Here is a 26,306-nt window from a genome sequence, read left to right as displayed (position 1 = left end):
CACTTCCTCCAAGTGTGGACCAGTTTGGTTTTGCTGTTGTTTCTAAACAAATGTAATGTGCATTGTTTCTTCTGTTGGAATAGAATGAAAAGAGTACTTAGCAGTGGGTCAAGGTTCAAACACTAAAGGAAGTCCTCTGCTTTTTGTCAGAGGCCTTGTTGGTGTAGTAAACTGTACTAGATACTCTGCTTTTTCTTGGAACTGAGTTTTATCTTTGCTGTTCTCGTAAGAGAGAAGCACAAGAGACGTCTACAGATGGCTTATGAATATTAAATTTATTACAATTACAGTTTACAGTACAAGGCACATACTGATGACTTACAATCAGCTTGCAACACTTGCAACTAAACAGCCGCATAAATTAATACAGGTGCATCATGTACAAGTTGGAGGGAATACTTAGTTCTGTACAGCTAAAACTCCAGTTTAATTCTCTTTGCTTAAAAGGCAAACATGTTCCTGATTTACCAGTTTCATTAAGTTCCTTTTCACTGTTCAGAATAGAGGGCAGGATATACTCATGTGATAGATAAGTGGAAGGTGAGCTGTAGAGAAGGAGTTTGTTTGCCTCAGAACACTTTTAATTGCAGTGTAGCCCATTTGGTATCAATACAACTAGTTTTTGTACAAAAACAACGTTTAATGTATGGCTAATTGTTGAGCTACCTGATAAATACTGGTTACTCTAAATGTTTTCAGGTGGATATGTAAAAGGAAGAAAAAAAGAATCAACAATAAAAATAAATGAAATAAATTTCTCAATATTTCAGCCACTCAGCTAAACAGAGATACTAAAAAATTAACTTATCATAAGAAGATTTAGAAAACTTCAAACCAGTATGCCATATAAAAAAAAAGGGGGGGGGGGGCCAAAACTGATTTGTAAGTTCAGCTTTTATAGGATGAAAACATGGATGTATTTTATCTTTGTATCATTCAGGAAAAGAAAAGCCTTTTTAATCCACTTCTGGAGGGCTTCCTTGCCCCCTGTTCCCATAAAGACCTCAGACTGGCTTACCCTGGTGAAAAGAGAGCAAAGATCTAACATCACCAATGATCTTCCGGGCTGCTTATTTCTAATATTTTTCTGTGACTTTGCATGTCTACATTGCTTTATATATCTTCAAATAATTAAAAAAACCTTTCACCTTTCACTACATCTGTACTCAGTGTATCATTCTCATTTTTCAACTGAGAAATTCAAGCTGAGACACCTTGCCATATTTTATACTGTGACTGTTACAGGGCTTGTATTAATATCAGGGCTTCTTGGCTGACTTTTAATCCACTAGAAAACAGTGGCATTTCTTGGGAAGTTGCTCAGCATTCTGTGCTAAAACTACCCAGAGAGACAATGTCTATTGTATATTAGTGTCTTAAAAATACAAATTAAAGATGCATCTTTTGCCATTTCAAGTGCTGTTATAAAAAACTCAACATCAGTAGTATTGCACGCTAAATAGCAGTGATTTCTGCAATTATTACTCTGCAAATTATTCCACTAGAAATAATATTCCCAGTTTCCATTTGTTTGCAAGAGCTGAAAGAGAAACTTTGGCTTTGATACAGATAATGCTCATATTTAACTCAACCATTTCCGTCCCCACCTTCACCCTTCCTAATAAAAGGTAGCAGAATGTCTGTTTAAAGAGGCTTTTGCAAGTGGGTATACATAAATGACTAAAAATTGGAATTCTAAGTTTTGGGTTGGGGGGGGGGGGCAAGGTTGGTTTTGTTTCGGTTTTTTTTTTAATATGCCTAGCATGAAACAGTATCAAGTCTGGCAAAAAATTCCATTTATAAGATTTATCTATATAAGTGCTTATGTATTTAAGAGGAAACATCTAGCGTTAGTTGAACCAGTCTGAAGAATGGAGAAGCTGGGTAGGGTTTTCTCCTCTATTTCCCACTTTTCTTGATATTGGAGACATATCAGTACCTCGTTCATCTTACATTGACGTTTCATTTGTGTTTTTTCAATTAATGATCAGAAAACTGATAACAGAAAACTTAATCTTTTTAAAAAATCAGTAATTTTGTGATTGGTAACTTAATAACTAAATGACTTTCTAATATTAAAAGAATTCCCAGACTGTTCCTCTTTTCCTTACAGTGAAGCCCGTTTTGGAAGTAGTTTTCAAATATACTTGAGCGATAAGCTACAAAACTATTTTTTATGAGCAACTGTCCAGTAAGTCAGATTTATTATGTTTTGCTGGTGGCAATGCAAGAACATACTCCCTTTTTAAAAACAGTTTAGGAGTCTTGTTTGTAGTTCCGAAAGAACAGTCATTGTCCCTTGATGTCGTTTCCTTATTGGAAGTTGGGCTTAAGACCTAAAGTTAAGTGAACTCAAGTCAATAGCTGAAGTGTAAGAGGCCTTCCTCCCAGAGGTGTCTGCACACCTAAGGAGAAAAACTTTGGCGGAAGCGATGAAAATGTTTTCAAAAGGCAAACACACCATCGCTGCTTTCCTCTAACATGGTAGAGTTCATTCTTCGTACCGATGTAAACTCTTCAATAAGTTTCTTAATGCCTGCTGCTATGAATGCATATATAACCTTGTTAATTTTAGCAGTACGTTACCTAAGTAGACCGTGAGATACAAAAAAGACTTTTATCCTATATTTTATTTTACTTCTGTTATAATCTATGTGGTAGAGTAAAAATGCAATGTAAGTTTTTACATAAATGATGACTACTTAGGTTTATCTAAACTGCAACAAAACTATTGTCCCCCGACTTGGCAATTGCAGTCAGTCTGAAGGGCAGTTACATTTGGAGAGCATGTGTATGCATACAATATTAATAGGTTAGTATGTGCATGGAAATTAATTTGTGTATCAGTGCCTCAAAATTTAATATAAATAGTTCTGATGCGAATCAATCCTGCTAAACTCGACTCAACTTCTTGTGAAAAAAAATTCCCCTCTTTCAGGGTGAAAACCAAATGTGTTCATGTTAGAATATGAGCTAATAGATCTTTAAAATAGGTTTGTGTAGTTTGCTAAACGTACTTTTGTCAGCCAGCCAAAAGGATTGTTCTAAACTGTAGTTCTGTACTATGACAGAATAGAAAAAGCCACAGGCTCCAGCAAATATTAGGTGTGAAATTAAATAAAAAAAAAAAAAAGAAGCAAAGCGGAGAAGCAGATCTTTAAGATTCCACTTTTTGGCATTGGAACTCAAAAAAATTCACTGTTGGTCTGTAGTTTCTTTGAGTGTAAGTGTTAGGTCTGTCAGGACAATGATTTTGTGACTACTACCTTAGTTATGAAAACAGTATAGTAAGTGCTAGCAACTTAGGTACTTGTCAAGCAACGCATGATGAGTTTTTGTGGTTTAATTGGGTCTAAAGGAAAGTGAAGCCTACAATATTACAAAAAATGCTTTTGTAGTATTTGTTATGCAAGAAACAATCAATGGAAACTGTTACCATCTACAGTGGTAATGCAGGAAATGAAAAGGAGGATAATGCTACCAAATGTGTGTGCTAATGTATGCAGAGCTGTATATAGTGCTGCTCAGGATTGTTTCCTCCTCCTCTGTCTACTCCACTACAAACCTAGGGATTGAAGAATTTACTGATTTTTTTTCTAGTTTATAAAACCCTGTGTTACTTGAGTAATGTATGGCTATCAGAAATATTTCTGTATTTTTCAATGTAGTTTAAGCAATTAGAACCTTAGAAGCAAATACGACATTGCCCAGTACGAACGATCACATTGAGGAAGATACAGGAGTACTGCCACAGACTTGGGACTCTACACCTAATCCTACCCGCTGATACTCCTCCTATAGTGGCTTATGCAATCACGCACGCTTTCAAACAGCCCCAGTGCCCACGCATGGAGTAGTGGTATTCTCATGCACACATCCTCCCTCGTGTTTCCAGAATGAATTAGTTCTCAGTCAGTTCAGTCTGGTTAGAAGTGCACAGTAGATTTCATTGAATTGCTTGGATAAATGTGCTGGAGGCATCATGTTTCCAAGTGCCCGTTGTCAGCGACGCAGCCTCCACAGAAAACTCCTCCATTTGTTGTCTCAGCTGGAGATGTAATTCGTTGTGGGGCAGAGTATGGGGAAAGTTACATATTATGCTCCTCCTCTCTCCCCCCAGAAAACAGGTTAGCTTATACTGCATTCATGCGGATGTCTCCAAAAGGAATTTCTGTAGCTGTTTCTGGAGTAATGCTTTTCAGAATACGCTGTTGGAAAGAAATCAATATTAGAAATTGATTCATTTTAGAGATAATATATAACATGACAGCCATTTGGAAAGAGATTTATAATAAAAACATGACTCTGGTTTGAGTCATATTGAACAACACAAGGATGTTTCAGGCTTTTGTTAGCTCTATAAAGACGTAAGGTGCTATAGAAGTACACAACATTATTTTTTAATTATTTGTGACACAAAATTTGCATCAAAGTTTGACAGATGTCATATTAATGCTTTAGGACTTTGCAGTTTACTTGGATACCCTGAGCCAATTGAAAATACTCTTTCTGAACTGCTATTTACATGAACTTACAAGAAATCCCAAAAATGTCATCACAGGCTGCCACAGATTTATGGCAGAGAAATCTTATTCAGTGTGGGAGAGAAAAAGAAACTTGTTCTTACAGATATACTTAAGGGAACCAATCTTTCACTGCTTCATTCACATGATACTATGTCCTGTGATTTCTAGGAAAAGCCTCCAGTTCACCAGAGCTTAAAAAAAAATATTTGATTTAATATTTTATATGAATATGTCAGTGGCCTCAGTAAGACCTGGGGAGATTTGTGAATCACTCAGAATGGGCAGAAGACAATTAGCTATCAGCTGGGTAGGAACAGAACAGCAATAATCCTCAAGTCCCAGGGCATCAGACCCTAGAAAAATCTACATGTTGTTTTTCTAGGAATCAACTCCTTCCTAACAGTCAAATAGAAGCAACAGAGCATTGTGGATACCTCCTTAAGTGTTCCTGGAGTGATGATCAACCGATAAACCATGTAGATTGGAATACAGATGATAGAAGAGGTTCCTATGCAATAACCCACTACTGCGGTCCAGTGGGGATAATTATAATCAAAAAGCCGTAGCTCAGGAGGATTGGAGAGAAAGCTGCAAGTGACAAACTGAAAAAGAAAAGAGGAAAGTAAGAATACATGTATTTTGATGGCACACACTTTAGGGAACTCTGTGTCCCAGCATGGCATTGAACTAAAAAAGATGAGTAGGACTCAAGAAGGTTTAAACATGTCGACAGTGAAAAAATCCTAAATGACATAATTAGTATAGATTTTAAAACCAAAAAACCCCCAAAACCACTTTTGGATGTCCAGACTTCCCTTCAGGAAGTTTAAAACAGCTTGGGAGCTTTAGAATATAGCTCAACCACTAACTAACTGAAAGGAATTAGGTAAAAATTCTCATATGGATTGCTTATTCCATAAATAGACATGGTGGTGTTTCTTGCTTAAGAAGCATTAGAGAGAAAATTCAGGACTACACTTGTATATTTAAAGGATAAAAAGACGTTAGATGGACAAAACCAGACTGATTCCAGTCTGCAGAATTTCATCCAGTTACCCTTGTATTGAGCCCTATAACTTGATTCCAGCTAAAGCATCCCTTCCAGAAAGGCATCATCTCAATTTTAAGCCACCAGAAATGGGAAGTATAGTTTCCCTTAGCTACTTGTCCCATATTTAATCATGATCAGTGTCAGTTCTGCTTTGTCTGAATTTAACTTGCAGCCACTGTGTTGTTTTTTATGGTGTTCTTTATTGGGTTGTAGACCCTTTTAATACTCTTTCAAATACTGTTAAAGTACTTACCTGTGGTAATCACATCAGCTTTCAGTTTTCTCTGTGATAAGCTATACAGATTCCATTTTTTTCACTGTTACTTGTTTTCTACAAGTTTTATCTTTTCTGTGATATTTTTCCATAGCATTTCGGTTCTTCAGTAGCTTTTACAAATGTTAATACTAGTTTGGACATAGTATTCTGGCGTCAGCTCAATTAATGCTATTAGATCATTAGTGCATATCCTTAATGACTGAAAAATTTCTTGTGAAACAACAAATACTTTTAGTTGAATATTACAGCAATAATATTTGTGACTATCCTTGGAAGGATCTCTGACTCTGTTTTTTCCAGAGTATCATCAGAAGATGAGGATTACCAGCAAAATTTCCATATGGGAAAAACATACTACCTTCTGGGCTAGTTTAGTTTAGTTTCCACAGAGAATACAAATAGCTCTGCCTAGTAACCACATCATCTCTCTGTTTATTTTACTGTTTTAGGATCGCAGAGAGGACAGTAGTATAAAAATTGTTTGTGGTGTCACACTTACTTACAGCTTTTTTTTTTTTTCCTTTCTTTTTCTAGGGGTAATACAATGAAATCTGTAATTGTGCATTGATCATTACAAGTGTTTTGAATTCACTCTGTAGGTCTTAAATCTACATTCTGTGCTTCGTAAACTCCATCTTGACCTGCTCTGTTCCCACTAAGGCTAGTAACAATAAAAGGCGGCGTGAACTAATTTTGGATCAGGAAATGAACACTTTATGTTAAAATGTTATCAATAATACTGCCAAGTCAAACATTGGGACAGTATTTCCAATTCTGAATTACAGATTTATAAAGGTTGCAATTAACTGCTGTAAATTTTAAGTGGAATATTCTAAAGTTGTCAGTCAGCAGTCGCTGAGACAGTATATTTACTTATCTTTGTTTTCCTTCCCAGACAGTATGTTTCATCATCATCTTTTATTGCTTCATTTTGCTGAGGTAAATATAAAGCAACCAAACAAAGTAACTTTGTTCAGCAGAGGGAAGGAGGGGAGTTATTCAGAACCCAGTCTTATTTATCTAGCTTATCTACAAAAATCCTTAAAATAGTGATTTAGTACCAAGACCTTACAGCATTGTATTGGATTTTTCACTAATTGAGCCTTTTTGGTTTAACAAGAATTGTTACTAAAGAAATTCACAAGAAAATTCTGTAACTAAGCTTTTAGAAGTCTAAGTAGCTGCATTGTTCAATGGTAATTTTCTTGTGCTGGAAAGAAAAAGCTGTAAAGAAAACTCACCAGAAGGAAGATGGGACTAATTGCTACCCAGCAAACTCGCCAGTACCAGCCTGGGGTAAAGCCTAGCATTTCTTTCACGTCGTTGCAAAACTGGGTGATGCCTGTGGAGACAAGTGGGAGGAGAGTGGTGACAGCAGATACAAGTTTTTCCTAAGTAGATGCACGGCATTTTGTATACACAGAAAATAAATTCAACATCCATCGTGAAAGACTGTTCTGTTCATGTAACTTTTAATTATATTAAATCCTTAATTATTCTGAATTATAGCTCGTTACTTTTAGATGTCACTGTACTTCTGTCGGAGAACAATTAATAATTCTCAGAGATCTGGTAATCGGTGAATTTGTAAAAAGGCTTGGTAAACTTGTTTCCTGAGACATCTCTGATCTTGTCTGCAAAACCAGAGGAAATGCTATGCTGCAGAAGCTCAAGAGTTTGGGTTAGCATTGTTTGTCAATGTGACAGTAAACGTACCGTAGAACCAGGCAACAGCAACTGCTTCCAGAAACACAACTGTTAGGACAGCTGGACCAGTGGCATATTCTTCAAACAGCTTTACCACATACGCGCCTCCCTAGAAAGGAGATCATATTATCAGTGAACCAAAGACCCAGTGACAGAAATCCTGTAATACTGTTGTTTATTAGTGCCTTCATCTGGACCAGAGCATTCACAGATGGGTAATTCAGTCAGTTCTGTTGCTTTGTGGCGGTTCCGGCCAGTGAAATCCATGAGCGTGCTGCTGATCTGCTCTCTGGTGCCATGCAGAAAAGCTAAAACTGAATCTGCTGGCAGTTCTAGCTGGATTTTAATGAACAAATGAGATTTGGTGGGGCTTGATGGGATGGCTTTTTGCATGCCTTCTGTGGCATCAGAAGATGCATCTTCTTTCTCCAACTTGAGTCACAGTTACTGAGCAGGAAACAAATAGGGAGTTACTTTGCTTTCTTTCCATTTGGGATCAGATGGAGGAGGAGAGCATTGTGTCTCAGAGAGGAACTAAGTCTCCTTTTACAGCAAATGCGTTAAACGAGAAGGAAGTTGCACGTAAGTGAGCAAGCGGAGTGAAACGTGACAGGAAAGCCAAGTATTTTTTCCTTGTCTCTTATGATCGTTACACTTGTTATTCAAAATGTTGCTTGTGAAAATGAAATCCCACAAGCCCCACGGGGACTATTTTGTGTGACTGATCGTGATTTCTGGCCTGATTTGATGAGGAAGATCAAGAATTTCTAGCAACGAATTTCCTGGGAGAACAGCAACAGTCAATTACTACATTTTCTAGCGGATAATTTTTTGATCATTCTCTTTTTAATTCAAAATATTTCAAACATTGGGAAAATTAGGAGCTTTTGAGAACAAGTAAACCATGTACAAAATGTGGAAGGTTGCTTACTGATTCAGCAGTTGGAGCAACGGCTGCCTCATTTCTGATGTGTAGCACATTAGAGTTTTGCTCTATTGCAATAGGATCATTTTGCAACACATTTCCTAATGAGAGATACTGTTCACATTCAAATATAGATTTCTAATGCATAAAGAAAACAGGCTGAAGATCTAATCTGATTTCTTGAAACTCTCTTCAAAAAATACTGCCCTTTCCAAAATGTCATTTACAGGAAACTGCCAGTAAGGAAAGCTAAGAAATGGGTAAAATACTTACAAATGTCAGGGTTGCTAATGACCCCAAAAAGCAAACGATGGTCAGACCAAGGACAAACAATTCCCTGCGTTTGCTCCAGACATGCGGGAATTCATCGAGTACTCCAGTAATCACTCCCTCTAGTCCTGCAAACTGAAAAGCATGGAAAAATCACTGGAAAATAGAGGGCAGTTTTACCTGCTTTAAAGTATGTTTCAGTGCTTAAAGGGGCTTTAAAACATTGAACACTGGTGCTTTATTCTGCCTGTAGAGTTGGTGTGATGGTTATTTAGGCAGCCTTTCTTCAGAACTTTTAAACTTTTTAAGGTGAGGATTTAGCTTCACATATCAGTAGGAAGTGCCTATCAATGTAGAGGAAGTGCCTATCAATACAGAGGAAGTACTATACTACAAGTAGTAGGATGCCGATAAGCGGTAGGTGGCTCACTAGAACCAAGATTGTGAAATCAGCTGAGTTCAGCCTTCCTGGAAGGAGCTGATTCTCAATCTGTAAAAACAGGCTCGCATGGCAAGTTTTTAGAACATCTCCTTTTCACAGTGCTGTTGAGAAGGCCACCTCCAGTTCCCACCTTTTAAATCCATTTAGTGTGAAAAAATTCCAGAATTTAATAATTGCTTTGTAAGTTTACAAGTACAGAAGAGAAGGAGCCTGGAAGGCTGCATTCAACCAGGTGTTTATGTATCAAGTGCTTTGGTTGTGTTTGCAGGTCTGTTACTAATTGTCACAGTATGACACTGACAAATAATGTAATTTTATTTAGGCCTATTTAGGTGAAATTGGAGTAATAGTTGCTGTCTTACAGAAGGCACATGGAGATGTCAGTCCTGCTTTAAACCCTTTAGTGACAGTGCCATATTTGTAATTTTGTTTCTTCTGATGTCTGCGGGCATAAGGCCATACACCAAATATCTGAGAGGTCCGCTGGCTCGCATACTGTCTACTCACCGTGCTGTCTAATCCCAGCGTGAGTAACATCAGGAAAAAGATGATGGCAAAGAAAGTGGAAGCGGGCATATTTGCAATGGCCTCAGCATACGTAATGAAGAGAAGGCTGGGTCCTGATATTAGAACAGAGAATTGGGATAATTGTTAGCGTGCTACTGCTGCGAGGAGGACAGGCTGTTTCACTGTACCATGTTGTCTTCCAGGGGAAAACTTCTGCCCCCAGGCTATTTTGCAGTGTGCAGTTACCACCACGTCTGTGAAGCTGCATGCAATATAACTTCTATATGCTGTCTTTATGGAATAATTTTTTAGCTGTACTGTATATTTATAACAGTGCCCTTATCATAAAGTCAGTATCCTGACTTAAATAGTAAATATTTTGCCTGATTTGGGCTATTCTCAATCTAGAAGATAATGTACAAATATATGCTATCTTAGAAGCAGTTTGAGAGATGTGTACAAAAAGTTAGCCTACCAGTATCTTTGGCAACCTCTGACACATCCTCATGCCTCATCTCAGCCATGTATCCCAGCACAGTGAAGATGACGAATCCAGACACAAAACTAGTCACACAGTTCACGGTACTGGTAACCAGAGCATCTCTGCAACAGAAGACCTAACTCATATCAGGGAATCGGCATCTGCTAGAAAGGATAGTTTACTACCAGACAGAGTGAGTTACTGATCTGGATAGACTCCTACAAAAACTAGGGCAATACAATGAAAAGAACAAGCAGCAGATTTGAAAGAAAAAGGAAAAAAAAAAAACACAAGACTATTTCTTTTTCTTCTTCAACTTCAAACAGATGCTGTAATGTTAGTCTGACACTGGATTGAATGCTGGATGTATACTGGTGTTTTAAAAAAATAGGAATTACTATGGGAATAGTAAAGAATTGGGAATTTTATTTCACAGGTTATAAATAGAATTTTTTAAGGTAACAAAGAAACAACTATAAATCACCTTTCAGCTCAAGACTCTAAAGTCATTTCCTAACTGACTGCTGAGATTAAATAATTATAATGTGATTGTTTGGCAGGGGTTTAGTCCATTTTGTTGTGGCAGGTTTCTACATCTTAGACTCCTTGCTGTAATTGATAGCGATTATCTCTCTCTAGGGTAGGCACAACAGAGAAAAAATGTTTTAGATTGCAGGTTCTTTCAATAAGGACTTTTGTTCTGTTACGCTTCTGTCTGATTTGTATGTACACAGGTCTGACAATTCAGTGCCTTTCACCTGCATTGTGTTTCTTTTTTATAAATACCCACGGTTACTTTTTTTAACTCAATTTTACATATAGAATAAGGTAGAACTCACTGGTAGCAATTGTTATGGAATTTGTTGTAGCTGGCATAAGCCAATAGGACCCCAAAACCTGGACCAAGGGAGAAAAAAATCTGAGCTGCTGCATCCACCCAAACCTGAAAAATATTGAAGATCAAGAAAAAATGATATGAAACAGATTGAATGAGTTTGGCATATTCAGAATATCACAGAGCCCATGTTTTACTAGTCTGCCTATATTCTAGTCCTGGTCTAACAAACATTAAGAGAACATGTTGAAATATGAATATTTATTGTAGATCTGTGAGAGTTGTAAATATCCACTATAATTTTAGTGCCTATGCTGTGCTTATTTTATCTCTTTACACTATTGTAAGTACTCACTAGCAGTTTCACTTCTGACAGCATCTTAGATTAATTCACAGTGATTTGCCTGTAATCAGTTTAAGACAACTTTTGTTATGTATAGAGATCGTTCTATCCATGATTTTGCAGTGGGCTTAGCCCATCTTCCTCCAAACTCTTTATGCTATGGAATAGTCGTGTGTTTGGCTGTGTGTCCTCCTGGCTAAGCAGTAGATGATTGCTGCTCAGATTTTTCCTAGACTTAATGGAAATACACAACAGCGTGGATGCAGTTCTAGTCCTTAGGACTCAATTCAGCTTTGTTGTAGCCATGACAGATGCAAGTGTGATGATCTTGTTATGAAAAGCCTGTTGTACTTGAAAAACGGCCACAGCCTTAATGAGTAGTGTTCCTAAAGTACAATATCAGTTCTCTTTCTGAAGGTGAAAGTCCTCATTCATTTATCCTCTTTTGATTGAAACATGGAGTTCATTACAACTCGTTTCTAATATTCTCTTCCATCGTGTGAGGCCATCCTGTATCATCCACAGACAGAGCTCTGTCATCGTCCAGCACACAGATTGCAATCTGCTGTCCTCACTTCAGATACATCCAATACAATGTCAATGCCCTTTATTGCTTTTTCAGAAGATGTGGTCCCTTATTGGAGATGCTGCTTTATCAGAGACTGGTGTCTTTTCATTTCCTCTTCATTCGAAACTCTCCATATCAGCTGGGCAGCAGCAGACTTGCAAACATTAGAATTTTTAATCTTTGTATTTGTAGTATTTATTGCTTTGGGGTTTTTCCATCACCTTCCTCACTAGACACTTTCACAGGCAGTGAAGTAAGTGCAGCCTTGAGCCTGATGGACTACTTGTCATCCACTGAGTTCAAAGCTGAATCAGATACTGGAATGCCTGGGGTTTGTTGGTTAGCTCAGTCTTGTCCTCATTCCTCCTTTCTTTTCAAATCTTGGTGGTGTATGCAGGCCTAACTGATTTATTCCTTCTCCACATGCACTTGCATGCATGTTTTAGTTGGTGGCTACAGAGAGCCTTCTTGGGCTTATCTGCCAAAGCTTGTCACAGGATGGAGATCTGAAGTTTCAGCTCTAATAACCTACACTAAATATGGGCAACTGTGGCCACCGTTGGTCTGTGGAGAAGCCTGCCCAAGTGTGTAATGATCCCCTCAGCCAAAAAACCTGCAGCTAGACCAGTTGTTAGGGCTTAGTAAATTGAGTTTGCTCAGTGTGACTGTCATAGGTAAAGGATTTTGTTGCAGTGTAGCAGCAATCATCGCTTCTCGCTCAATGTCAGGCTGTTCACCATTTGGTGAAAAATTGTTTGGTCACTTGTTTTCTTTCTAATCATGTCACTAATTCTATTCAACCACTGTATGGGAACTCTACTATTAATTCAAGCTAAACTGATGGTGGACTCTAATCTTTTAAAATTTTTTTATAATTATGGAAAGAATAGCATGACTGTTTAAACAAGAGCATGAAGTCAGGCTTTTAAGTCCATGCTAAGACATCTGTTTAATCATGCTCTATGCTGAAAATAGACATTGAAGTATATACATGCTGATAGGCTAAAAGCAAATCTCTACCCTTTTATAATGTTTTTTTACCTCAGTGGCCAGGAGTTTCTGCCAGTCAGGTTTCAAGTAGTAGAGGACACCTCTCCAAGCCCCAGGCAAAGTTGCACCTCTCACGAGCAGGATAAAGAGTATGATGTAAGGGAATGTGGCAGTCACCCATACCACCTGTGAGGGAAAACAGTAAGATAGCATTTGCCATGGGTAGAAAGTTAACAGGTGATAATGAGTTATTCTTATTATAGCTCTTAGCATTTATAACATCTTCATGTGAACTTCTCAGGAGGTCTGTAAACAGGCAGTTTGCACATCTATACCTACGGTTTCTCTTGGCAGGGTTGTTCTTGTCCAGAGAACAGTGGTGTAACTTACTGTTGTTATATATTACTTGGATAACTAGCAGTCACGCTACAGTAAGTGCTTCCCAAATACATGAGTCTATAATCCCTGTCATGAAGACAATCTGAGATAATTCTCTGTCAAGTTAATTGGCTCATTTAGAAATGCTGCTAGACTATACTGTACCAAGTTGATTTGTCTTGCTTTTGCATTCACCTTGCCAGATGTTTTGACCCCTTTCCAGATGCTGAAGTATACAATGGTGAAGATTAACAATAAACAGAGGGTCAATTGCCAGCTAATGCCCCCCAGGTCATCCAGCCCATTGGACCTGTGCACCTGTAGAACGTGGCGGCTGAAAGAGGAAAGAAAAACACAGTATAGATATTTTTTTAATAAATGCTTATGTTAAGTATGCTTTGAACAGTCCCATGCTGTGGTCTGAGCCCTACAAGTAGTCCTGAGTCTTTGATAAGTAGCCTTCAGAGTCATGTTATTTTGTTGGTTTTTTTTTTTAATTAAAAGCTTGATTTTAATGCAGTATAACCAGTGATGATAAATGATAAGTGATGACAGCTGACAATGGCTGGGAACCTCTGATCTAAAATATAGAGTGTGCTCCCATACACCCTAGGCTTATATACACCTACAAGTATTTAGTTATTTGAATAGTTCAGAAAAGGGTACCATTAATAAACAGCCCTCCAAAGAAAAGCCTGCTACGTGTTCCATCATTCTCTCTAATATTACTGTCCTCACTTACATGCACTTACGTATAAAATTCTTCTGCGGGAGAGATGGAGTGCAGGGACCAGCTGACATTGTCCTTGCTGAAGTAGTTAGTGCAGTTGCCTGTGTTCCAAGCATTTGTGCAGCTAGTCCATGGCAGCTCCGCCGTGAAGGAGGATACGAGGTAGTAAAAGGCCCAAGCCATAATCGTGTTGTAGTAGGAGGCTACGTAAAGATCTATTATACAGATGGCAAAGCCAATTCCTAGTAAGGCAGGAAATAATTACATGAAGTGAGTGTAAGTTTTAGGCCAAAAAAAAAGAGGAAGGAATTGGTTATCACATCAGCTACAATTAGTAACTGTCTAAGGCAGCTCTGCAGGAGGTACACATACCCTCTCAAGTGTTTACAACACTGGAATTTCGTGCGGCTTCGGAAACACTCGGGCTCCGATTCCAAAAAAGCATCCTTAATCAGGACAGAACATGCTTATATAGTTTTTTTCATCTGTTCCTAGATTCCTGGAATTTAGAAATAGGCATCTTGCACTCTCAGTAAATAAAAAAGACAAGACCAGGGCTATAACGCTGGGAGCAAGAGTAAGCGAGCATGTAGAACAGGTCCTTTTACTCTAGAAGACTCTGTGGTAGGATAACAATTGACAGAGCAGGCTGAAGATGGGGAATCTTTTCTTTGTATTATCTTTGTAATAGAAATAGTAGACCTTTATTCTTTCCTGGTTTTAATTTTGCCTTGGAGTCAGCAATGTTGCACTTACTTTATTAATGACTTTTTTTTTTTTTTTTTAATTTTCAGGCTTTGGTCAGCAAAAGTAGATTGGTCTCTATCTAATCAATTTGAGTTGCATGTCATACATGCATATGAGAATACACACACACATCTGCAGGTGTACATAAAGGTTGAAAGCTGTCTTTGTAAAGCCAAAATATTGTGTAGAACAAGCCTTATTTTATGAGTTTTTCATATTTTTTTCAGAAATTTCACCTTTATAGGAAAATCTTCCAGTTATTCAGAAAGTTCCTAGTAATTTTCCATTTCCCTTCTTTACCTTTGAATATAGGACATATTTTTCTCCAAATTGAAATACACCCATTCCTGTGGTACTGTCCTAGTGCTAGTTCCATATAGAAGAGAGGAATCCCTCCAAAGATGGCCATAATTGTGTAAGGAATGAGGAATGCTCCTGCAGGAAAGAAAGCAGATGATTGTAAGTCTTCATCGGACTTCTCTTCCAACAGTACCAGCACTCCATAAACAACAGTTCCTTTTATCCCACAGGGAAAATGCATATCCCCTCCCGAGCCAGTGTGCCATGCTGAATTACCATGGGATTTCTCGTAAGAATAACTACTTAGCAGTGTGAATTAGAAGCAGCGCTCAGGCCAAACTTCTCACATTTCTGTAACAAGTATACATAGGATTCACCAAGACTGTACTGGCTACAATGGATACAATTGTGAGATGGGCTACAGATAAAATAATTAGTTTCTTCAGTAAAATGCCTTTGTTACATCAGGGAGACAAAAGTCCTTTCCAAGATCTCCTTGATTAGATTTATATTTTGGCTGAAATGTCAGTGAGCTTAAGACCTAGCATTCCTGATGAGTTGGTTTTGACATGTTGGTTTATCCGATTTTAAAATACTCCTTGGGACAGGGATTGAGTCTTTTCTCTTGGAAGGTGGTTCTGCATCTAACTGGCTCTCAGCTTCTAGTTGTACTGATTTTTTAGATCTTGCTAAATAGTTTTTCTTCCATCTTAATGTGTCTAGTTATCCTATCCCAGTATTTAGGTTTTCCAGTCTGCTTGAAAAGTAAGTAATTTCCCCTTGGTCATTTGTTATATATGATATTAAAATAAGCCACTAAATCATCCATTTATAAGCAAGGAAGTTCAACATTAAGGAACAGCATACAGAACTAGTCACTGACCTCCTCCGTTTTGATAGCATATATAAGGAAATCTCCACACATTTCCCAGATCCACTGCATATCCAATGACAGAGAGTAGAAAGTCAATTTTTTTACTCCAGGTCTCTCTGTCTTCTAGCTCCATCAGCTGCTGCTGTCCTTCTGCTCCGCAGGTGGTAGAAGTGGTGGTTGTAGTGGTGGTTGTGGCTGCTGGGGCATTGCACTGGGCATCTTCCACCTCTCCCATTCCATTGCAGGGAACAGAGCTCTGAACCCCTGAATAACCATTTGAGATCTGAGCTACCTCCCCTTTATCTCCCTGGCTGGGATGGACTTTATTGCCATCCTCCACTAGCCGTAGGGCAGATTTAGGGTTCCTGACCAGAAGTCCGTTCTCTTTACAATCTTCTCCTTCATTACAGTCTGAGACATCTTTCTTGGAAGTCAGCGGCTCAGTCTCATTGCTTGTTGTCTTTTTTTCCATTTTTTTTGAGATTTGTTCTGACCACTTGCAGATGGACAGCAGCACAGAGTCCCCTTGTGGCTTGTCTTCCCACGCTTTTACTCCCAGCGTATTCCCAGTACTTCTAGAATTCCTTTTCCATATTTAAATCCATCAGATTGAAGGCACAAACACCATCTAAGAAATGAAAAATAGTTAAAAATCCATTACAGGGCTTACTGATGCTGGTAACTTTCAAGTTACAAATGACAGATTCTGTGATTAAAATACTTTTGGAAGTAATTAACCATCACAGCATGTAATGTGAATCATTTAGCAGATAATCCATTCAGGATTTTGTACAGAGAAAGGAAGGAAGCAATCATCCTCTTCTACAGCAGAAGTTCGGTGTACCTGGCTTACAACCTCTTGGGCAGATTTGCTTTGCTGGACTTTATGCATTGTTGGACAACTCACAGGCAGTCCTGCTGTCTTCTGGTACCACGTTCTCCCTCTGAACACTGGTTTCACACCAAGGGAGGTTGTGGGATTCCCAGTTTGCAAAAATGAGGGCAGAGCTTAGTGTGGCTTGTATTTTCATTTTCGTAAGTTCATCCTGTGACTTCTACTGGCAATTTCTAGATTACCCAGTAGGAAGGGAAAAGAATTAATTAAACAAATATGAGATAACAACGGATATACAAATTACGTTTCATTACCACCTTTCTTCAGAAATCCCACAGTATCTGCTATGTTTAGCAGCAGACCTAGAAGGCTTAAACAAAAGTTTAGAAAAGTATTTAAATCTCAGTGTTTTTGCATCAAGTAACTTTTGAGGCTCAGTCAACACTAATAACAAGGAAAAAAGATTAGGAAACTTCAATTTGATTGTTTTAAGTTAAGAGCTAACATGTGGGTCTAAAGGACAAAACTTGTCCCCAGTTTTATTTAACTCCTTGGAGAAATAAAGGCATCTATCATTCTGTTTGGATCTGCTAACACTGTGGTTCCAGCTCCAGGAAGGGTACTGGGCACTACTCCTGTTCTACTGTCCACCACCAGCAAAAAAAACAGGCACTGGGAGAATCCCTGGCTTTACCTGCCCTCTTCATATGTGCTAGAAGTATAATCCAGGGGAAATAAACCATCCCAAAATAAGGAAAAAGTATAAAACAATTAACTTTTCCTTCAGAAGAAAAAGAACAGAAAAAGAATTGTGATTCCATGGGTCATGTTTTGTTTTCTGCTCATTTGTTCAGGTAATGTAAATGCCCAGCTGCTTTTACTGAACAAAATCTTGAAATAGGAGCTGATCCTCTGTGCTGTAAATTCTCTAGGGTAGTAACCTTGCTTTATAGCTAGCAAAGTGTTACACAATCTACACGATGCCACCACAGTTTAAATTATTATAATTACATATAATTTTTCCTTTTCAAAGCATTTTACCACAGTAAATACCATTGTCACATCCTAGCAGAAGAATAAGCATTATTTCGCTTTTAACTGGTAGAAAAACTAAAGCAGAGAGGGGATATTATTTCCTCATTGGTAGAGCTATTAAAACTCAAGTTTTTTCCAGCTTTCAGCCTTGTGCAAAGACTGTGAAGCCTCTTCCTAAACATTTATCAGTGCAACCAGAAAGAGAAGGAAAGTTACCAAGCTGCAGAGTAAACAGGAGGATGTTCTTGAGATAAAAGTCTCCTGAAGGTGTTGTTTATAACTTTCAGAAATCTCTAGTAGTTCAGGCTTACATTCTCTCTTTACCCAGATAATTTTCATCATACAGCAAGCAGTGCATCATTAATGCTGACTTCTTACAAGAGCAGTACTTTGCTACCATTAGTTAATCATCCACAAAGACTAAAACATCTTCAGAGTTCCAGGGAAAAATACTACGGCAAAGAACAGGAGTGTCTGTTTTACCTGCAAGACTATAAAACCTGAATATCTTTGGAGTCCGAAACCTTCCAAATGTCCCAAGAGAGCTTGTGCAGATGAAATCGGTCCTACCACCACTGGTGGCAACATAAAAATCCAAGGAAAGGCCACAGCCAATCCTCCCCTTGTATAGAACATGTTAAATATAAGGTAGGAATATAGAAAAGTAACCTGAGCCCTTCTGGACTTTACACCTCTTACTCATAAATGGGAAAGCAGTAAAGGATGTTGATTTAACTGCATTATCTCATGAGACTAAATTTTCCATACCTGAGACTTAAACTGTCATTGTATTTACAAAACACTTTATTTCTGCACATAGATACTTCTTGGCACTTTCTTTACTGAGGAGAGGTCGTTGAATGTATTGTTGATTTCCCGGAATTGTGACAAGCAAGATAGTTGTCTTATCCAGATCTAAGCTCCTTCTGGTCTTCTGCAGACCACAGGAAAAAAATATCACATTATTTGAAATATTTTTGTAGAATTTTCAGTAGTTTGAGCCTCAAATATGCAAAATGATGTCTGAACTTTCAGGGGCTTCAGTTGGAATTTGAATTATTCCTTTCTGAAAGAGAATTACAGCTACCGTCAGCTACCCTGGGAAATCTCTGGAGTGACAGACTCTACAGCTTTGCTGTGGTGTTCACAGCAGCATAGTTGGCACAAGAAAACGGAACAGAATCAGAAGATTTCATTATGCTGCAAAAAACTGTGGGAGAATGTATTTTTCGCCCCTCTTGTTACAATTCAAGAAAAAAAAAATCTGAAGGAATTGTCACTGCTACAGACAGTGTAAACAGCTGCAAAACTAGAGCTCTTGGGGTTGAGAAGTATGCTTGAACCACTAGGGACGATATCCAGGGGAAAATTATGCTAATAGTGAAGGATTTTGCCCACCTCAGCCTCCACTTCATCTCTGTGCACCGATCTCACAGTCATTACAGGTGCTAGAATGATGAAAGTGAATGATATAAGAAATGGCAGTTTATTACCTATTTTCAGTCTGAGCTGTTGCAAAGGTTGGTGTTACCTAAATACACATTGGCTTCTTATCACCAACATAATTAGCTACAGAAGAAAAAGAAAAATAAAAATGGAAAAGAAAGATAGCTCTGCCTTCATTTCGTTTTGATCTGTGTTTTATAGACGTGACTTTGCTCCTTTGAGAGGCTGTGCTGGTTTTGGCTGGGATAGAGCTGATCTTCTCCATAGCAGCTAGTACGGGGCCATGTTTTGGATTTGTGCTGGCAACAGTGTTGGTAACACAGGGATGTTTTCGTTCCTGCTGAGCAGTGCTTACACAGAGTCAAGGCCTTTTCTGCTCCTCACCCCTCCCCACCAGTGAGGAGTTGGGAGGGGACACAGCCGGGACAGCTGACCCCAATGACCAAAGGGACATCCCATACCACATGACGTCATGCTCAGCATGTAAAGCTGGGGGAAGAAGGAGGAAGGGTGGGATGTTCGGAGTGATGGCGTTTGCCTTCCCAAGTCACCGTTACCCGTGATGGAGCCCTGCTTTCCTGGAGATGGCTGAACACCCGCCTGCCGATGGGAAGTGGTGAATGAATTCCTTGGTTTGCTTTCCTTCTGTGCGCAGCTTTCACTTTCCCTATTAAACTGTCTTTATCTCAACCCACGAGTTTTCTCACTTTTGCTCTTCCAATTCTCCCCCCCCCATCCCACCGGGGGGGAGTAAGCGAGCGGCTGTGTGGGGCTTAGTTGCCGGCTGGGATTAAACCATGACAGAGGCCCTCCGCATCTGTGCCTTTTCTCTCTCCGATAGCTCTGAACAGAGATTATTCTAAAGGGCAGTTCTCACCTCCGTAATGCTCTTGTCCAGGAGCATGTGAAAGGTGCCGTGCGGCCAGCCCTGTAAAACTGCACTCCTCCTTAGGCAAAGAGTGACTAAAGAGGAGTGACCCTCAGCTCTGCTCTGGAGAAACACCCCGTGACAAGCAGCATGTCCTCCACAACAATTCTCTGCTTTGCATGTTTGTTGAAAACACTAGGATGGCTAATTGAAGACATGTGTTTCTATAAGCTTGGCTGAAGCCACCAACGCAGTTCACATGAGCCAAATATTAATTAAGTTACAATTTTTGGTTACTCCCACACAAAGCTAAACTTGAACCAGCACTGTAGAAGCAAAAGCCCTGTATGCCCCTTGATGCATGAAACCAGCTCCTTTGCCTCTATCAAAGCAATTCTCAAGGAGCATCCCTGTCCTGGGGTCCGGTTCCCTCCCAGGCAGGGAGCTGCACAACTTACGTATCATCGCCTTTTTTATTTCTTGAGGCATGCACTGACCTCTCGTGGCAGTGTGGGAATCCCCTTCCTTTAATGCTCTGCCATGTAGTAAAACAAATCTTTCCAGCACTTTAAAACGAGTTTCCTGTTCTCTGTATTTTTTTAAAGGAGAAAATTGACTTTTAATGTGTCTAGGAGATTAAAACAATTAGGTCAAGGTGCAGAAAATACCAGATGCTTTAAGGGAGGCAAATCTTAATGCCTCAAGTCACCTGGAGAATACTTTATTTGAGGTGAGGCAGCACTGACTTCCTCAATTCCTCAGCACGAGGCTTGTTCAGCCTCACTATGCATGACTACGGAAGTCATTACTCATCTCCAAATGATCAAATACATTTTAACTTGCACAGTTGCAAAATTTGTATATTTGCATATGTTTCACTTTATACAAATTATGTTCTTTTTTCATGTGCTAATTTCATAAACCAATGCTTGCTGGAGTACCAGCCACTCACTGGGTTACAGCTGCATTCCTGTAGCAAAACTCCCATTACCACTATCACCCACACAGCTCCTCCATCTGCCTTCCTTCTGTCCATTGACATGCTAGCACTTGCAAAGACTTAAAGTACTTCGAACTCCGAGACAAAAAGTTAGCCTACAGTGTTGGCAAACAGAGTCAAACATTAAGATTATTTCTGTTAACTTGACCTAAATCTCACTTTTATCACGAAGTATAAAGATTGTTTTATCACAAAATATAAAGATTGTTAAAGTTATGTAGCTGCTTGACTGCGTATTACACTTTGCAATAAAGGTGCAGTTCACACAGGCAGTTATATGTAAATGGAAAGAGTCCAGGGAAATTACTTTTATCTAGAAAATCAAGCAAGAAGTTTGTATGACAAGATAGAAATCACGTATCCCACACAGGAAAAGGCTGTGGTGTTTATCTGTAGGTATTGTTCTTGCCTCTGAGCTACAATATCAACCATGACCCTCTGACAGCCATGTACCTGGGTGTTTCCAGGTACTGGACTCTGATAAATATAGCAGTAAACATTTCTGGTCTTCACCCATACCTCCCCACACAGCCCTAGTCTGTCTTTTTGCACAGGAGGAGGGGAGGTACATGACCTGGATGATAGTGAGAACCTCGTAAAGATTGTTCCTTTTAACAGGCTTTTGTGGGCTAGTGCATTCCTGGTTTGCTGCACGTGTGGTGTGAAGGATTATAGAGGCTTCATATTTTTCCTCTGATTTTGCACAGGCCAGGAGTAACCTGTTAATAATCAAAGTTATTACGGGATAGTTCAGATGCTCCCATACTGTGAGGAGTTGTTAGAAAATAAAAATTTCAGCCAATTAAACCTTGAAACTAGAGTGCATTAGATTATGATGAATTTTACCTGCTGTTTGTCATACATGAGTCATATTTAGAGTTCATAACGCAAAAAATGAATGCCTTTTGCTTTTGACTCTGTTCACATATACTGATTTCATTAAAAAATGAGTACCTAGAATATCCTTTTCTTTTAGCTTGTTTCCACTAGGCGAGCTGATAGCAAGCGTGACAGATTGTATTTCAGATTTTAAAAACTGATACTCATAAATACACGGTAAGAAGATACAGAGTCCCAGCTTTGGTAGGGCTGCTGGTAACCACAGAAAGAGAGGTGCAAAGCAGCTATAAGCTGATACCTAGACCACCCCTCAACAACTGAAAATTGATTTCTTCACGATTTTTTTTTTAGCTATGCTTCTCTAGTCTAACTTAAAAGAGAATCAAAACTGACTTTGATAAAGAGTTTTCAAAACCCACTGGAATTAATGGGCCCAGTGAATTATTTCCATACATAGCAGGTCTGATCCCAGTGCCAGTGGACTGGGTACTTCTGCACATCACTGTAATATGTGGGTATTTTATAAGAAACTTGCAGTATGTAGATGACAAAATGGATCCTGTATATGAATATTTGCAGTTCTCCAAGGGCTTGTTCACATTCTTACTAAAACAGAGTAGAACTGTACTCAACAAATAGTCCCACTGAGACAATGGCCCTTCTGGGAGAATAAAAGGCTACTTACCAAAGTAAGAATGGCGTAAGTAGTGAGCTCTCTCCAGTTAACTCCTGTATTCCCAGATAAGGCTAAATACAGGTAAGATGTGAAAATAGTGCTTCTGAAAGCAATAGCATTGGGGGAATATAAACCTGTACTGTGAGTTTTATGTCATAATCTTGTCCCTGTTTCAGTCTGAAGTTAAAAAGTCAGCAGGAAAGAGAGATTTTACTTTTAAAAATTCGTCGAGAAGACAGACACTGTATTGTTGTGGGAATGCTGCCAAATTGATGGCAGTCATTTAAAGAACGGGGCGGGTGGGGGAAGAAAATGCTCAAGAGTGTCCATATGTAGTGCAAGGAAACAGATAAGCTTAGAGGGAATGATGTTCCTTTTGTATTCTTCCTCAATTTATTTATATAAACTTGAAGGAAGAGTCATAACACAGCAAATATCACCAAATAGAGGACTGTTCCTTAATATAACTGCACAGGCAAATTAATGGCACACAGTAAAAGACCTGTTTGCAGACTCAAGTCAAAGACCGGCTGCACATATATGCCAGCATGCATATACTTAGGTTTATGATGTTTTTACCTAAAGAAAATAAAGAAACTGTCACCAGTGTTTCCAGATGATGTTTCTTGGAAGGAGACTTGTTAATGGCTATCTCCAAATTACAGCCCCTTTATTCAGGCTCCAAGATCTACTTAAGTTCTTTATGAAACACTTATCCCATAGACAGGCTTCATTGTGTTGTGCAAGTTCTATAACGTACAGGTTGCAAGATCAACAGAGCTGCAAATATACAGTTTTGGAAAATGAGTTAAAACATTAGCATCAGAAAGGACACCAGGATCCAGGAAGAACATTTCTTTAGGCTCTTAATACTGTTCCTAATGAAAACTCAGTGGTTTATATTTCCATGGAGGAAAGCAGGAAAGAGCTTAAATACACTGCACATTTCCAAGGGTGGGAGTAACTTAGGAGTCTTATTAAATCCCAGTTTTGGCGCAGTTTTTCTTAATTTATATAACCATTTGAAATTCATCACACCCTGTCCAATTAGAAAATGGACCCACAACCGTCATTTGCTATATGCCAAGTTTACAAAGTACTCTCCAAGAAAATTATGGTCAATTCACTCATCAAAAGCACCAGAAGATGAAGCCTAAGCGTATGAGACCTTCCCTGCTAAAATACCTGACAGCTAACAACCCACATTAAAAAAATTCCACAACCTTTCCAAGAATCCAAATCCATTAAATGCACAATCCTTTTCTCCCCAGGCTTTCTTAACACATCAAAACATATTTTCCATGACTATTTATATATTCAGTTACATTGCATTCCTCAATTAATACTTCCATATTACTTCGCAAGCTAACCCAGCAAGCCAGTTGGTTTCAGCAGTAAACGATTGACTGTAAATATATATATACGACATACTCTTCAGATTTATTACTTATAATAAATCTGTCCAATTGAGTTAGATAATTTACTGTGCTGGAACAGTTTACCTTTTAAAATATAACTTAATATGGTTAATAAAGCTTACTTTACCCTTTTAAAATAAATAATAGTTTGCATTGATTTTTTTTTCCTTCAGATTCTGCTTCTTTCCTTTATTACAGTTTAATGCTTTTTTGTAAATTTTAAATAAACTTTACGTTCATAATGCAATTATGTGGACTGCCGAACTGTAATTTCAGATTGTCATAACATGTTCTGCTACAGGCATTTGACTCCCAGCATTCATAACTGCTGGTCAAGTGCCTGAACAAGAAGGAGTAGAGCATATAACATCAGAAAAGCAAGAAAAAGGATAAAAAGTTTAAAAAAAATCAAAGCAAACTTTCACCAAAAATCAGTGTATCTTTTTCCCCCCAAAGCTTACGTTTTAGAAATTACTGTAAGACCTTAAAAGTTAATTTTAAATGAAACAAAATATAGCATACATATTTTAGACTATCATTAGTATTTCAGATTTTATAACCAAAGTTGAAAGGGGCAATGAGGAGTGATAGTTAATGAATCTCCAGTATCTGCTTGCTTCAGAAGGTAGGCTTGAAGACTGTCTGGGAGCCTGTCTAAATTTCATAAAGTACTTTAGATAGCAGTGTGTTAAAAACAAAATTGTAAAGTACCTGTCTTTCAGATGGGGTTGAAGCGCTTTCCTGGGAGTTATCCAAGCTCGAGTAACCTTCACCCACATTTACTTCAGAGTCTCGGGAACTCAGCCTGTGGGCAACTCAGCATCTTGGTGAGGTTTTTGTACACCAATCCCCCTCACATGGTCTGATTTCCAGATAATCTGCTGCCAAAGAGCTCTTTAAGAATTTTTGCGTCACTTTAGTCAAATAAACTTTATGTTTCACCAGGGCTGCAGCTCAGTTTTCCTCCTAGAGGTGGGTGGCTACATTTGTCTGTTCTGATCAGTTCAAAAGAGCAGGATCCAATGAAGGCAGAGTGAGAAGGAGGGAAGCTTTTCTGCTAAGGGACAGTTTTGCTGACCGTTATTACAGCTCTAAATAACAGGATGATGATGATGGTGATGATGATGGAGACAACAAACACGATGGAAGTTTTGAGGGAGTCAGTAAATAACAAGTTTGCAGGCGGGTCTGTGGATTACAGAAAGATAGGAAGGACTGGGATATTATCACAATAAAAGGGCTTGGAAAGAATGATTTCTGTTGCTGAACATTTACATTATTTTAATAAAGAAATAAGATTTAGTTTTGTTTTAAAGCGTTAAGCACAAATTCTTTAAAAAGCATTTTGCTGCTTCAGTAAGCTCAACAAGTAATTTCCTTTCTTCCTATTACTCCTCAAAATATCTCACTCCACCTCTGACACATGCATTTTTCTCCAGCTTCTTTCACCCAGGATTTCTTGATTCCTAGACTTTACAATTTGTCTATAAAAAGTCATAAATCACAGGTCAACAAAATAGTGCCATAGTTTAGGTGGCGGATCTGGGCGAAAAAAAAAAGTGGAAAACCAGAATGGGGACAAATAAGAATAGCTAATTGTTAGAGCAACAGCAGTTTTGCTGTAAGTGATTGCCAGTTTTCAGAGACTTGTTCCAAACAATTGAAAAGAAAACAAACTCTGAAAACAGAAAAGCATAGGGGTATAATTAGCACTTTCCTTTTTCTGTCTTCTGGTCCCTTAACGATAGCAGCAGTCAGTCAGCAGCGTGTCATTTGCACCATCGCAAGGATAGCTCAGGTATTGCAATTGCAAACATTAAAGAGACTTGTATTAAAATAATTTTTGCTTTCCCATTAATTCTTATGGGCAGTATATTAAAAATCTTTTGTCAAATTAAGCTTGTTGCCTTCAGTTGTATTAGAGATTCATTGTTCTTTTACAGAAAATAGCAGTATCTAATTCGTCTTCTCTCTGCCATGCTGAATTCCCCTCCTGTACTCTTCTTTCCAAAATAAACAGTTTTGGTCATGTTAATCTCCGCTTAGCTGCGGACAGGAAAGAAACCACAAGTTAGTGTCCTTGCATATTATAATCATTCACAGCCTTCCCCTGTTTTGTCGTATCCTGAAGGGTTTGCAAGGACAGATACTATCGTGCCTCACTCATTAAATTTTTACGAAGATCAAAGTACAATGTTTTAATACGTAAGTATCCACCTGTGGATTAGACCCCGTGC

At 38.6% G+C, this 26,306-nt stretch overlaps 1 protein-coding gene across 3 annotated transcripts; it reads right to left on the bottom strand.

Annotated features, from left to right (window-relative positions):
- Window positions 1-260: 260 nt before the first annotated feature.
- SLC6A4 (solute carrier family 6 member 4) lies at window positions 261-25,252 on the bottom strand. 3 transcript variants are annotated; one of them, XM_075168627.1, is made up of 15 exons: window positions 24,781-25,223; window positions 16,796-17,019; window positions 15,961-16,579; window positions 15,078-15,212; window positions 14,053-14,272; window positions 13,496-13,634; window positions 12,974-13,108; window positions 11,026-11,129; window positions 10,181-10,308; window positions 9,706-9,818; window positions 8,760-8,891; window positions 7,571-7,670; window positions 7,096-7,196; window positions 4,961-5,128; window positions 261-4,208 (listed from the first exon to the last, which is right to left on the bottom strand). In XM_075168627.1, exons 3-15 carry the CDS (start codon window positions 16,421-16,423, stop codon window positions 4,134-4,136), a joined length of 2,013 nt encoding a protein of 670 aa, XP_075024728.1. In that variant the 5' UTR covers window positions 16,424-16,579; window positions 16,796-17,019; window positions 24,781-25,223; the 3' UTR covers window positions 261-4,133. The 3 variants fall into 3 exon arrangements, with proteins under 3 accessions (XP_075024728.1, XP_075024731.1, XP_075024730.1); XM_075168630.1 differs by having other exon boundaries at window positions 16,859-17,019; XM_075168629.1 differs by lacking the exon at window positions 16,796-17,019 and having other exon boundaries at window positions 24,781-25,252.
- Between the last annotated feature and the right edge of the window lie 1,054 nt (window positions 25,253-26,306).

Source organism: Calonectris borealis, chromosome 19 (genome assembly GCF_964195595.1).
Source record: "Calonectris borealis chromosome 19, bCalBor7.hap1.2, whole genome shotgun sequence".
NCBI lineage: Eukaryota > Metazoa > Chordata > Aves > Procellariiformes > Procellariidae > Calonectris > Calonectris borealis.
Note: the sequence above shows the minus strand (reverse complement) of the source record. Positions and strands in the feature narration are given on the sequence as shown.

Coding starts and splice junctions, on each gene's coding strand:
- SLC6A4 (XM_075168629.1), bottom strand. CDS start 16,423: ATGGAAAAAAAGACAACAAGCAATGAGACTGAGCCGCTGACTTCCAAG. Junction 14,273..15,077: donor AATATGTCCTATATTCAAAG/GTAAAGAAGGGA, acceptor CTGCCTTACTAG/GAATTGGCTTTGCCATCTGT. Junction 4,209..4,960: donor CTCCAGGAACACTTAAGGAG/GTATCCACAATG, acceptor TCTTTCCAACAG/CGTATTCTGAAAAGCATTAC.